The sequence below is a fragment of the Ascaphus truei genome, chromosome 18 (assembly GCF_040206685.1).
Source record: "Ascaphus truei isolate aAscTru1 chromosome 18, aAscTru1.hap1, whole genome shotgun sequence".
Classification (NCBI taxonomy): domain Eukaryota; kingdom Metazoa; phylum Chordata; class Amphibia; order Anura; family Ascaphidae; genus Ascaphus; species Ascaphus truei.
In genome coordinates, this window is record NC_134500.1 from 26,590,934 (window position 1) to 26,605,635 (window position 14,702).

Here is a 14,702-nt window from a genome sequence, read left to right on the forward strand (position 1 = left end):
ATAAGCCACCTGCTGAATGAGCTCTACAGCCCAGCAAAGGCCTCTCATAGGGGCAAAGTGTACTAATGGCAGTGACATGGTTAAGGGGTCACATTTGCGTGACTGACGCAATGGTTCCCAAAAATACGATACCTACAAGTAGTATTACATCATTATTTAAAGTGATTATGTAAACATGGTGAGCTGCGACTTGGGAGGATGTGATTTCCCTCGGGCCGCTTGGTGCTGCGGGCAGAGAGGCGAATGTGAGAAGAAAAACAGCAGTCGTTGCCGTGTGAACACTTTACTGCAGGCTCCGGCCTTTACAAATGAACATTTCAATCAAAATCAATAACATCTAGGGGAAAAGAAGGTAAGGCTGGTTAATCGGATTTAAAAAAGGTGGAGCTCACTTTAAAACAAACCAAATACAGGCATACCCCGCATTAACGTACGCAATGGGACCGGAGCATGTATGTAAAGTGAAAATGTACTTAAAGTGAAGCACTCCCTTTTCCCACTTATCGATGCATGTACTGTACTGCAATCGTCATATACGTGCTTAACTGATGTAAATAGCCATGTGTAACAGGCTCTATAGTCTCCCCGATTGCGCACAGCTTTGGTACAGGTAGGGAGCCGGTGTTGCTGTTCAGGACGTGATGACAGGCGCATGCGTGAGCTGCCGTTTGCCTAATGGGCGATATGTACTTACTCGCGAGTGTACTTAAAGTGAGTGTCCTTAAACCGGGGTATGCCTGTAGGTCATATTGGGAGGAACTGCATCATTACATTTACAGATTAACCCTTTCCCTGCCGGACGACCGGCAAGTGAATACAATGGGCCTGCCAGTGAGGTGAATGATAGAGAGGGGGGTGGGGGGGAGAAGAGGGTTCCTAGAAAACAAGCCTGACACTGAGAACAAAAGTGTATTTATTATTTGCATATAAATTCCGTACAAAAAAACAAATTAAATAATCTTATTAAAACTATAAACTTTGTAAAAACCCAAGAAATACAAAAATTGGGGGGGGCGCCCGTCTGCACCCCCCCCCTTCCTCCCCATCACTATTCACAATACTCCAGTCGTTCAATAAATACTACCAATTACTTAACATGCGCAGTGCATGCAGGTAATTAAAATCAGTGATGCCTGTTATTTAGGGGGATTTTTACCCTCCAGGCCTCCCCCCCCCCCCGATTCCTGAGACCTTTGTAGTTCTTATTGTGCCTGCGTTTGACACACACACAAAAAAAACATGGCCGCTGAGTCACCAACAGAAAGACTCATCGGAATATGGCCGCCATAGAGAACCATGAATCTGCAGCCATTTTGCCCAGTGGACAAGACTTCATTTACCTCGGGAATCGGGGAGTCCCCGGCATTGTCGGACACATATGGTCTCCAAAGACTTTTGATGGAGAAAATGGACAGGATTTCTCATCACTTCGAGGGTTTTCCCGTGTTGGGATAAGAGTACTGTATCTTACTACAGGCGTGCGGGTAAAACCAGGATGGCGCAACTCCAGATTTCAAGAGCCACCAACGGGTCACGTTTGAATAATATCCCGGCTTCAGCACAGGTGCCTCAATCAAAATGACTGAGGCACTTGTGCTGAAGCAGGGATATCACTAAAGCCGGACCTATTTGTGGCTCTTGATGACTGGAGTTGAGCATGATGAAGTCTACGTGACATCTCGAGCATGTGAATTACACGTATATCAATGTGTATAATATGTTAAAGTGTAAAATATACACTTAAACTACCGCTTCTGTGAGGACTGGCCCCCCAGGCCCCAAACTCATATCTGTTGTAGGATAATTACAACTCGTAGAATATTTGTATATATTACACGTCTGCTCTAAAGAAGTGAAAATATAGGGTCGAACAAATCATCTCCCGCCTCGTGTGGTACAAGAGCGTCAGGAGTTCACCACCCCATTTAGTTTGGGGTCGGGGGCAAAGTGAGCGTAGCTGTTTGCCGAGCTCCCCCATGAAAAGGAACATTCCATGGTTGGTTCGCTAGAGTGGTGGGGGTTCAGTGTATCCATGACAACGGTCAGAGCCAAATCAGGAGGTGGGGGGGGGGGGGGGAGGCTGGACGCTCCTTATAATATAAAACACAGTCTGTTCGATGAAAGCGCCGAACCGCCCTACAAATTGTGTGCTATTGGAACCGTCCAGGGGGCGGGAAGCTGTAGTGTATCCATGACAGCAGGATGAACCAATCAGAGCGCTCTGTGCCTGCCAGCACTCTCAGATTGGCCAGCTTCTCCCAGTTGGCGGGTTCAGCCAATCAAACGGAGCCAGCCTCTCTCATAGTCCTGCAGCAGTTCCAAGAAGTACTGGGTGCCGGGCTCCCCGTCGTACCACACTTCGTACTGCGTGTCCCGGGGGTTGCGATAGCGGCGGTGCACTCGCAGAACGCGGCCGGCAAACCAGACCTCGCACCCACCGTCATCAAACAGGTGCATGATCCGCTTCCCCACCAGGTCTGGGAAAGCCTTCAGAGTGGTCCCCATGCAGCGCTTCTTGCTCCGGGTGCCGAGGAACCTCGTGCGCTTCCCAACACCATGTCTTTTACGCCCGCGTTTCTGTCCTTTCCTCTGTGTGTCCATTTCCTTGTCCTGGGGAGGCTGCAGCTGCTCAGCTTTGTATATTTGGTTCCCGGAGGGGTGACAAACTCTCTGAAGCTTCAAGACCAGGGAGGTGCCCCCTCTCCGGGGCGCTACCACCCCTGTGTGGCCCTCGTCCGCTGAACCAGTCAGTGAGGTCCCCTTCTGACACTTCTCTTCCTCCTCCACTCTGAGAGCGATCCATGAGCCTTCACCTGGAGAAAGACACAGGGGTCAGACAAAGAGGAGAAACCAAGTGTGGTGCGAGAGAGTGGTGTGTGTGGGGGGGGGGGGAAGAGTGTCTCCTAGAGGGGGAAGGGGGAGGGAGAGAAAAGAGACACTCAGCCAGCGAGAAAGAGAAACATTCTGTGATATCTGAAAGATAAGGAGAGAGGAAAAGAGAGGGCTACTGAGAAATAGAGAAGCAAAGAGAGTGGGGGGGGGGGGAGGGAAGAAATCAAGGGAAGTAACAGAGAGGGATAAAAACAGAGTGACAGAGAGGAGGGAAAACAATGCTGGCCGCTGAACAAGAGAAAAATTGCCATTCCCATGACACCGAAATATAGGATATGAAAATCCTCCCCTTCATGTGCCCTACCACCCTCTGACGTCCCCTCCGTAGGACGAGGCGTAGAGTTGCGGAGGTCGAGGGAGAGGCTACAGGGACATCTTTTTTCCACTGACCCACTTCATAGCTTTGTAGATTTTCCTCAGAAACTCCACAGCCCTTTACAAAGCTCACATACCCTCCTCTGTCCCAAGTACCCTCATTCCCGATCCCTCCTCTCTCACGTCGGGACCCCCCCTTCTTTGTATCCTCCAGGAGATGTGACCTCTAGGACTGGACACAGGACTCTAGGCGAGATCTGACCAGGTATCACCAGCTTCCTATGCCCAGCAGGAGATGATACCTCTTGGAGAGGACAGAGATCTGACCAGTTGTGTGCAGTAGTCATCTCCTCTCGCCGCTCAGCGCTGATAACAGCTTCATATAAACTCATTCTGGAAGTACTGTTCGTTTTTAGATTGTCATCAAATCCCACAGTAGGAGGGAGGGAGACATTCAGACGCTCACTAGCAGACATACTCGCACACACACCGAAACACACACTAGCAGGTGCTCGAACACACATTCTCGCACACGCACAGGTGCATGCACACAGGCACATGTAAGCCCACGCATGGGCGCGCACACACCAGACAGGTACGCACACACACACACACACACACACAGGCACACGCACACCCCTGTGTAGTGTGGTTTACAATAAACACATACGTACTTGTGTGCATGCAGCCCAGACTGTGTGCTGGAACCTGGAAGAAATAAAGTTAGCAGTGAAGGGACGTGAGCAGAGGAAGCGCCCTCCCCCCCAACCCAAAGGAAGGACCCAAGAGATCTGATCCCACTGCTCAAGAGGGACCCCAGGGATCTGATCCCGCTGCTCAGGAGGAAGGACCCCAGGGATCTGATCCCGCTGCTCAGGAGGAAGGACCCCAGGGATCTGATCCCGCTGCTCAGGAGGAAGGACCCCAGGGATCTGATCCGCTGCTCAGGGAGGACCCCAGGGATCTGATCCCGCTGCTCAGGAGGAAGGACCCCAGGGATCTGATCCGCTGCTCAGGGAGGACCCCAGGGATCTGATCTGCTGCTCAGGAGGAAGGACCCCAGGGATCTGATCCCGCTGCTCAGGAGGAAGGACCCCAGGGATCTGATCCCGCTGCTCAGGAGGAAGGACCCCAGGGATCTGATCCGCTGCTCAGGGAGGACCCCAGGGATCTGATCCCGCTGCTCAGGAGGAAGGACCCCAGGGATCTGATCCGCTGCTCAGGGAGGACCCCAGGGATCTGATCCCGCTGCTCAGGAGGAAGGACCCCAGGGATCTGATCCGCTGCTCAGGGAGGACCCCAGGGATCTGATCCGCTGCTCAGGAGGAAGGACCCCAGGGATCTGATCCCGCTGCTCAGGAGGAAGGACCCCAGGGATCTGATGTTTTATGTGGGATCACTCTGCAGTCTGTAGGGTAACTCTTGTGTTTTATGCGGGATATGGTTCACACAGAAGGGGCCGAATTGTAAACGCCCAAAGACACAGATGTGAGGAAATATGAGCAGACAGAGGGAGGAGGATAGAGAACTATATCTGGCAGACGGAGGCTGAGAAAATAGCCAGCATTGTGCAAATGCCAGAGCAGAAGTAAATATAGCCTAGTCAGTAAATAAGTGCAACTGAGATCAGATGCATTGTAAGGAACCCCAACCCTCTCTAATAGCGCGTCTGAGATCAGATGCATTGTAAGGAACCCCAACCCTCTCTAATAGCGCGTCTGAGATCAGGTGCATTGTAAGGAACCCCAACCCTCTCTAATAGCGCGTCTGAGATCAGATGCATTGTGAGGATCCCCAACCCTCTCTAATAGCGCGTCTGAGATCAGATGCATTGTAAGGAACCCCAACCCTCTCTAATAGCGCGTCTGAGATCAGATGCATTGTAAGGAACCCCAGCCCTCTCTAATATCGTGTCTGAGATCAGATGCAGTGTAAGGAACCCCAACCCTCTCTTATAGCAAATGTAAAACAAAAAGACTGAAAAAGCACTACTACCAAATGAATAAAATACCCACAACTAAACCTGTATAATACAGGTGCTGCTCCCTGGAGTCAATGAGACCACAGTAGCAATAAAGAGAAAAAAGCAAGTCCCCGAAGACAGGACTCGCAGAAATTATAAAGAGAGGGTAAAAAGTATACGTTTATTAAACAAGCAATCTAAAAAAAAAAAGGACAAACCATACATACTAAAGAAAGGTTCCTGTGCCTCTTAAATGTAAATATTGTGATATACATAAGGCACAAGCAGCAACATGATGTATGAGATAAACCCTGGTGGAACAGCGGCACTATCAGAGTTGAAAACACAATGATGACAGGGTGTCTGTTACCACTACACGTAAGGAGTATCATGCTATCAGTGTGGTTAAGGGTGGAGTGAATGCTTGCGTAGACCTTCAATGTTCAAATGGACCCATTGACACATATAAAGAATAATACAGGGGTGTCTGTGGTAGTATAAAGTCCACAGGGCTGTTGGTGAACCTACGTAGGTCAGATGCTGTGAACAGTTATGTGGAGTATGTCCCAATGCGCTATAGAAACCTTTGCGATGGCTCTGAAAAAGCACCAGTGAAGTCCATGCGACCAAGGCAAAGAAATGGTGAGGCTGCAGACTCCAGGAAACAGAGGGAGCTCCCAGAAATATCCGCAGTCGGCTCTGCCATAGCCACTTTTTTTCAGTTGGCCAAAAAGGATATCTTGGATATTCGACCTAGAAATATTGGTCCGGGCAATCTCACACATTCTGAGCAAGGCTTCTTAAAACCACTGAAAGATCTCAAGGACGTAGTTTTTAAGCCCTCAGACAAAGGGGGCAACATAGTCATCTGGCCCACTGAGATGTATCTTCATGAAGCAAATTGTCAACTTTTACATCCATTGAATTACAAAAGGATATTCCTTGATCCAACTGATAGATTCAAAATTCTAGTTGGTGAACTTATCTCCGGAGTCCTTGACAATGGCACCATCGCAACTAAAGAATCCAAGTTCTTAAGAGTTGCACATCCCAGGATTCCAACTATGTATTTTCTCCCAAAAGTGCATAAGGATCTAAAGTGCCCCCCCCCCCCGGTCGGCCCATAGTATCGGGGATAAGGGGGCTATGTGAGAATATCTGTACCTTTATTGATGCATTCCTTCAACCTCATGTAGTAAGTCTACCATCTTTTGAGAGGGACACATCGGATGTCCTCTTGAAAATTCAAGACATTGTGGTTCAGAAAGTGACGTATCTGGTAACCTGTGATATTGAGTCGTTATACTCTAATCTAGACCATAAGGACGGCATCGCAGCAGTGGAATACTTTTTAAGTTTTCAAAATACAGATACAAAGGAAATATGTGACTTGGTTATTTATTCTCTCTCTCACGTTCATTTTATCCCACAATTATTTGGTGTTTAAAAGCAAATATTATGTCCAAACTAGGGGTACTGCGATGGGGGCTAAATGCACCCCATCGTATGTAAATCTGTTTTTAGGATTGGTGGGAGAGGGAGTGAGACTTTACTGATGATCTTAAAATCGATTTACCAGTCACATCCCCTTCTGGACTAGATACATAGACGACGTCTTCTTCCTGTGGGAGGGAGACGTCGAATGTACTAAATTCATTGAGACACTTAACTGTAATCTACTTAACATAGTAAAGCCCCCCCCCAAATCATTGGGAACACTGTGAGTACTTAGGTACTAATTTTGTCTATAGGCACCTCTTTCATCATTGACACACATAGGTGCCTTTACAGCATTTCTTTATTAAACATCAGTATTTAGCTGTGACTTTAGTCTATAGCGCTTATAGTGCCGGCGACAGCGACGTCAGGCTGCGGTCGCCGGTAAATCAAATTTACTTGACTTCCAGTGACCGCGCCGTCGCTCCGCTCTTACTATAAGCACACGCGACGGCTTCAATACATTTGTTTTGAAGCGACGCCACGTCGCTGTCACCGGCATTATAAGCGCGGCCTAAGAGGGGACGGTCCACTACATGGTTTTTTAGTGTTTTATTATAGTGTGTCTGGTTTGTTCTTTTTTTTTATTGCTTGTTTAATAAACGTATACTTTTTTTACCCACTCAGAATACCCCATTTGGAGTTTCTGCGAGTCCTGTCTTTTGGGACTTGCTCTTTTCTCTTTATTGCTACGTCTCTCTAATAGCGCGTTTGAGATCAGATGCATTGTAAGGAACCCCAACCCTCTCTAATAGCGGGTCTGAGATCAGATGCAGTGTAAGGAACCCCAACCCTCTCTAATAGCGCGTTTGATATCAGATGCATTGTAAGGAACCCCAACCCTCTCTAATAGCGCGTCTGAGATCAGATGCAGTGTAAGGAACCCCAACCCTCTCTAATAGCGCGTTTGATATCAGATGCATTGTAAGGAACCCCAACCCTCGCTAATAGTGAGTCTGAGATCAGATGCATTGTAAGGAACCCCAAACCTCTCTAATAGTGCATCTGAGATCAGATGCATTGTAGGGAACCCCAACCCTCTCTAATAGTGAGTCTGCTATCAGATGCATTGTAAATTCTTCTGTTTTTGGTACCATTTTCAAATGACCTGAAAATTGCGGGGAACCTTTTAGGGATGCCGGGGGAACCCAAGATTTCCTAGGAATCCCAGTTGAAAAACTTTGTTGTAGGGCAACTGTATTTTAAGGGTAGCCCCTGCAGTTTGTAGGGTAACTGTGTTTTTTAGGAAGATACCTCTGTATGGTTACTGCGTTTGTTCTAGGGCACCTGGGACATTCTGCAGAGTGTCACCCCATATAACGCGGCATCCCATATAACAACATATAATAGAGTTACAATAAATCCTAATGTCAAACAGCGAGTGGAAGTGGTGCATTAATATCCAGCTCCTCAACCACTACACCAGCAGCAGCAGATTGGAGAGAGTCTGGGGAGTAAAGAAATTCAAGATGTTGAGAGTGGAGAGAGGCACTAATTACTACCCGCCAACAAGGAGACCGAGAGAGGAGCAGCCGAGCATCAACTACGGTCTAACTATATCTAACCGTATTCTCACGCCGGGAACATGTATATACACACAGAACTACATGTAATCAGTATTCAGCAGATACACTGAAGCGTACCGAGATTACTTGTCGCCTGCTTCTCCTGGAACAGACTAAACTTCAGCGCCATCGTGTAAAACACTGGTGAGCATGAGGACAAGTGTGTGCTGTACAAGGAGAAGCAGAAGCCACGTTAGCAGTGGGGAATCTCATTACACTGCAGCTTTCTGAACACAATGTCACAACTGTAATATTATTAACTCCCCAGTACTGAAGTCACAATCTCGTGCTCAAGTGTGTGTGTATGTATGTATGTACACACATATACATACACACACACACACACACACACACACTGTACACGTGACTGTCTGTGGGATGAGGTCCGATACTCACCAAGTTGCCTCTGGACGCAGTGTCCCCAGTACAGGTGCAGCAAGTCCGGGTACACGTCAGGCAATTGTTTGAGGGCGAGTAGTTTCAACATGCGGGAGGAGCAGTCCCTCAGTTCCGTGTCCCTCAGGAGCTTCTCCTCGGAAAGAGTGGTGGGACGGAGCTCCACCTTATGTCGCTGCAAGACCCGATCCACGGATGCAACGGGCAGCTCCCGGAACATCCTCTCCTTCACCAGGTGAATGGGGATAAAGACGGCGCCAGCCCGGATGACGTGGGGAAAGGGACAGCTCTGGGGAAACATGAAGGTCTCTAGCTGGGACAGCAGTTTGCGGAGAAGCAGGCGGACCCCATCAAAGGCCAGCCACACGTTCCGGCCTGGCGAATGTTGTGAGGGGTCGGTGACCCGGGAGCTGCTCTTGGACTTCACTGGAGATTTGGGTCTCTCCTCCTCTTCCTTGGTCTTTGCCAGCCAGTCCTCGAGCAGCTCGGGGGGAGACCCTCTGACCGAGCTGGTGATAGCAGCACGTGCAGACCGGTGCAGCTCAGCAAAGTGGTGTCCAGAACCTTTCTGGGTGGCCTTTCCACTTGCCACGTTAGCCTCTCCCAATGTGGGGGAGGAGACAGGAGTGCAGTGGGGCAGGGACTGCGTGACCTTGGGGGGCAGCAGGAAAGAGCCGGGCAGAGCTTGGGCCACAGCAGCTGTTGCTTCTTCCTGGGTCTCTCCCCCCGTGGGTGCCACTTTCATCTTGTACTTCCTGAACATGAAGGATTTGGAACTGTGGAAGCCACCGTTATCGTTCTCTGTCGCTGTGGGTGGAGTCAGCAAGGGTGAACAGTCACTTGGGTGTCTCCACCTCTCTCTCACAAACTCTGAGGGTTGCGAGGGAAGCTGGGGGATGTAGAGAGTAGGGGGGCAGATGGCAGGGGCTTGGAGGGTAAGGTGAGAGGGAGACTTGGGAGGGCAGAAAGCGGGGCTCTGGGGAGGGCAGAGAGCGGGGCTCTGGGGAGGGCAGAGAGCGGGGCTCTGGGGAGGGCAGAGAGCGGGGCTCTGGGGAGGGCAGAGAGCGGGGCTCTGGGGAGGGCAGAGAGCGGGGCTCTGGGGAGGGCACGGGGCGGGGCTCTGGAGAGGGCAAGGGGCGTTTTTTTTTGGAGGACACAGGATGGGGGTCTTGGTTGAGCAGCTCATGGCGGCCTGAGGGGGACAGCTCAAGGCGGTCTCATGGGGGCAGCTCAAGGCCGCCTGAGGGGGGCAGCTCATGGCCGCCTGAGGGGGACAGCTCATGGCCGCCTGAGGGGGACAGCTCTCCAGGTCCTGGGGGAAGCAGTTCAAGGGGGGTGACTTTTTTAAGCTGAGGTCCAGAACCACCTCCTCCACCTCAGTTTGGGGGAGTGAAGACCCCAGCGTATGTCCGGGCTGTGCAGCTCCTGTGCACTTGTTGCTTGAATGGGAGCGATGCTCAGTATTACTGATCTCAAGAGTGCTGTCCGGCGCAGAGGGCTCAGCAGTTCCTTCCACGAAGGTCTCAGGCCTGTCTGGAGTGGGCTGCAGGAGGATGGGGAAGGTGGATATGTTCTTACCACCTGCCTGTCGACACCGTGGAGTCAAGGGGTAAGGAGCAGTGCCCTCCAGATAGGCTCGGTACGGAGCCAGGCTGAACACGTTATTAATCACAGGCATTGGAGGAGAGGGGGGGGCATCAGTCTCCAGGTCACGTGCTGGAGGAGTGGGGAGGAGCTCACGGTGGAGGCTCGTTAACAATGCAACCTCTGGGCTCCTGCCCCTCAAGTCTTCCTCCCTGGTCCGATATGGGCTGGAGAGCCCAGAACACATGGCAGGTCTAAGGTGTTCTGCATTCAGGTTGGACCTCCGGATGCACTCAATGGCTGGACTCGGCCCACATCCCGTCTCCTTGACTCCGCAGGCAGCGAGAGGACGGAAGGCGCCGTGCGGCACTGAAACCCGCGGGGCCAACGAGCGCTCTCTCACCGGCGAGCGTATGAGAGACGGAGTGGAGAGACGCAGCTGAACTTCGGCGGTGAGAGCGGGCGTCAGATACGAAGTGGGATCCTGAGGGAGGAAGGGAAGGTGCGGGCTCTGGACATGGCTCTTGCAACTTGAACTCTGTTGAAGTAAACAGTCCGCGTGGGTGGCACCCACCCACAGCTCCCGGTCTACGTTGGTGGCAGCCACCCTCAGACCCCGATCCGCTTGGATCACACCCACCCTCAGCTGCCGGTCCACGTGGGATGCACCCACCCTCAGCTGCCGGTCCATGTGGGCCGCACCAACCCTCAGCTCCCGGTCCACGTGGGCCGCACCCACCCTTAGCCCCAGGTCTGCATGTGTCGCCCCGACCCTCGGATCCCGGTCCGCGTGGGTCGCACCCACCCTCATCTCCCGGTCTGCTTGGGTGATGGTCCCCCTCCCACTGGTAGGCAGCAGAGCTGTGTCCACACTGCAGGAACGGGGAGAGTGTCTGTGAGGGTAACAATCCCCTGTCGGACTGTAGTGACTCGTTGAGTGAAGTTGCCCCATCCTGCTGTCCAGACCGCCCTGGAAGGCTCTGGATCTGTAGTTGTGCGGGTGAGAGGGGGGAATGAAGGCTGAACCGCTCGGCCGGGGAGCATCGCCCTGAGCATAAAGCATGTTAGCGCGAGGGAGAGAGGGGAAGCAGTCTGTATAAGCCGGAGGAGCAGGGGGTAAAACCGCGGGTGCACTCGTACCTTCCCACTGCCTGTGAGCCGGGCTTAGCTCCTGCATCCCTCGCGAACGGGACTCTGCATGGCCCATCTGGGGGGGAAGGGACGTCTTCTGTGCGCCAGTCCCGTATACTGGGGGAGACTGATACGTAAAGTGAGCAGGGGAGACCCATTCTGCAGTGGGCGGGCAGAGCTGCTGCGATCCTACGTGGATGCCCAGAGACGTGAGACCCTGCGGGCCGTGGCCGGCGTCCATATAACTGCTGGGGCTTCTATACACAGGCCGCGGCACGGCCAGCGTGGGGCAGCCAATGGGAGCAGGCACAGGGTAGCCCAGGACAGGGTGGTACTGCTGGCCTTGAAAGTGGGTCTCTGTGGTCTCGGGGGGCAGCGGGTAGCTCTTCACACCCTCATCTTTGTGTCTCTGGCGCCTTCCTGGGGCCACGTCGGCCCTCATTTGCTGGCTCAGAGCGTTGCTTGCGTACTGTAGATACGTGGTGGCAGAGCTCCAGGGATTGGGAGCGTCGGGGCCCTCAGAGCCCGGCAGGGAGTAGGTTAGGAAGGCTCGGTACGCCAGCAGCTCCTCAGGGGAGGTAGTCCCATGACAGACCTCTGCGCAGTTCCGCGGCTCCGCTTCCATCTGCAACACCTTGCTGTAGATCATGTGATCCACGGTGCTAGCCTTACGCTTGCCCGCCATTAGGAACGCCGGAGGCTACCGTGTGTGTCCAACTCCTCCTGGGGGCAAACGCCCTTTCCCTGCAAGAGATAAAAGGGACCCAAGTCAGGGATATAAGCCGAGGCACGAAGTATAGAGACAGCAACCCATGAGAGGCAGAGACAAGGTCAGAGACAGCAACCCACTGAGGGTCAGAGACAGCAACCCACGAGAGGCAGAGACAAGGTCAGAGACAGCAACCCACTGAGGGTCAGAGACAGCAACCCACGACAGGCAGAGACAAGGTCAGAGACAGCAACCCACTGAGGGTCAGAGACAAGGTCAGAGACAGCAACCCATGAGAGGCAGAGACAAGGTCAGAGACAGCAACCCACTGAGGGTCAGAGACAGCAACCCACGAGAGGCAGAGACAAGGTCAGAGACAGCAACCCACTGAGGGTCAGAGACAGCAACCCACGAGAGGCAGAGACAAGGTCAGAGACAGCAACCCACTGAGGGTCAGATACAGCAACCCACTGAGGGTCAGAGACAGCAACCCACGAGGGGCAGAGACAAGGTCAGAGACAGCAACCCACTGAGGGTCAGAGACAAGGTCAGAGACAGCAACCCACGAGAGGCAGAGACAAGGTCAGAGACAGCAACCCACTGAGGGTCAGAGACAGCAACCCACGAGAGGCAGAGACAAGGTCAGAGACAGCAACCCACTGAGGGTCAGAGACAGCAACCCACGAGAGGCAGAGACAAGGTCAGAGACAGCAACCCACTGAGGGTCAGAGACAAGGTCAGAGACAGCAACCCACTGAGGGTCAGAGACAAGGTCAGAGACAGCAACCCACTGAGGGTCAGAGACAGGGGCAGTTAGTAACCCACCGAGGGTCAGAGTCAGTAACCCACCGAGGGTCAGAGACAGGGGCAGTCAGTAACCCACCGAGGGTCAGTCAGTCAGTAACCCACCAAGGGGCAGAGACAAGGTCAGAGACAGCAACCCACTGAGGGTCAGAGACAGGAACCCACTGAGGGTCAGAGACATGGGCAGAGATAGGAACCCACTGAGGGTCAGATACAGGGGCAGTCAGGGCAGAGACATGGTCAGAGACAGGAACCCACTGAGGGTCAGATACAGGGGCAGTCAGTAACCCACTGAGGGGCAGAGACAGGAACCCCCACTGAGGGTCAGAGACAGCAACCCACTGAGGGTCAGAGACAGGGGCAATTAGTAACCCACCGAGGGTCAGAGTCAGTAACCCACTAAGGGGCAGGGAGACATGGTCAGAGACAGGGGCAGTCAGTAACCCACCGAGGGGCAGAGACAGGGTCAGTCAGTAACGCACCGAGAGACAGGGGCAGATACAGGGGCAGAGACAGGAACCCACCAAGAAATTGTTTGGTTCATTAAAGTGTTGACGACCATTTTGTCATTTTGCAAATAAAAATCTACAACAAAATGTACCATTGTCCCATACAAAGTAATTCATCCCACGTGGGTTCCCGACACGTGGGGTCCCGACACGTGGGGTCCCGACACGTGGGGTCCCGACACGTGGGGTCCCGACACGTGGGGTCCCGACACGTGGGGTCCCGCCTCTCCGTGTCCCGCCTCTCCGTGTCCATCTACAAACTCACGGGACAGGTTTCACCGTCAGCATTACTCTTAAGGCCGCGTCCAAGGTGAGCGCGCGTCACGGTCGCCTGTAGCGATTTGTGGCCATGGGGTAGACGCGACCGGGAGACGTGGCAATGACGTCACGGAGCTGGTTCGCCCTCATTGGGTGGACCCGCTCACGTGAGCCGGCCATCGCGCGACAGCCACAAATGTATTTGCCGCCTCACGGATTGCGAGCACCGGCGCTTCTCACCGCGCGTTCGCCTGTGCGCTCTCTGGCCCGCCTCGGCATTTTGATCGCGCCGCGTGCCCCGTCACGCTCGCCATGCACGCAGGCTCCTATCACAGTGCACCCCCCGTCCTGTGTGCCCCTAATCATGAAATCTTATAACTACAACGTAACTGTGTGAGCGATCCCAGGCAGTATGGTGTCCTGAGCATGTGGGGGACACACGCTTAATAATCCCCCCCAAACTGCCCCTCAGTGTGCGCAGGCAGTATGGGGGGGTATAGCTGTCACTCACTTCGGGGGCTTCCAAAGTCACGCCCCACAATGCCTTGCTGCTGGGGATGCAAAAACCCTGTCACACGTATGAACATGTATGCACCGTGCATTGACACGCTATGCTCTATATTATGCTACAGCAGTGAAGTGGTTCATTTTTAATAAGCTTGTTAGCGAGTTCAGCTCATTAATCAGAAACCCTGCCAGAGAATCTGATGCAAGAAGAAGAGGAAGGAAGGAGAGGGGAGGGGGAGGAGAGTGAAGAGGGACGGGGGGGGGGAGAGAGAGAAGAGGGACAGGGGGGGAGAGAGAAGAGGGAAAGGGGGGGAGATAGAGAAGAGGGAAAGGGGGGGAGATAGAGAAGAGGGAAGGGGGGGGGAGAGAGAGAAGAGGGAAAGGGGGGGAGAGAGAAGAGGGAAAGGGGGGAAAGAGAGAAGAGGGAAAGGGGGAGAGAGAGAAGGGGGAGGGGAGGAAAGAGAGGAGGGGGGGAAAGAGAGGAGGGGGAAGAGAGGAGGGGGGGGGAGAGAGGAGGGGGGGAAGAGAGGAGGGGGGAAAGAGAGGAGGGGGAGGGGGGAAGAGAGGAGGGG

The 14,702-nt window shown here is 53.0% G+C and overlaps 1 protein-coding gene across 3 annotated transcripts in view; it reads right to left on the minus strand.

The window, feature by feature from the left end:
* Nucleotides 1-895: 895 nt before the first annotated feature.
* The window catches only part of C18H15orf39 (chromosome 18 C15orf39 homolog), a 49,822-nt gene continuing 36,015 nt past the window's right edge, over nt 896-14,702 (minus strand). For 2 of the 3 annotated variants that reach the window (XM_075575912.1, XM_075575913.1), the window contains exons 2-3: nt 8,629-12,087; nt 896-2,813 (exon numbers count right to left, since the gene is read on the minus strand). In XM_075575912.1, coding sequence (XP_075432027.1) covers nt 2,272-2,813; nt 8,629-12,028 — 3,942 coding nt within the window. In that variant the 5' untranslated portion in view covers nt 12,029-12,087 and the 3' untranslated portion in view covers nt 896-2,271. Of the gene's footprint in view, nt 2,814-3,881; nt 3,916-8,628; nt 12,088-14,702 lie in introns of all 3 variants that reach the window. The other variant, XM_075575914.1, reaches the window with a different exon arrangement.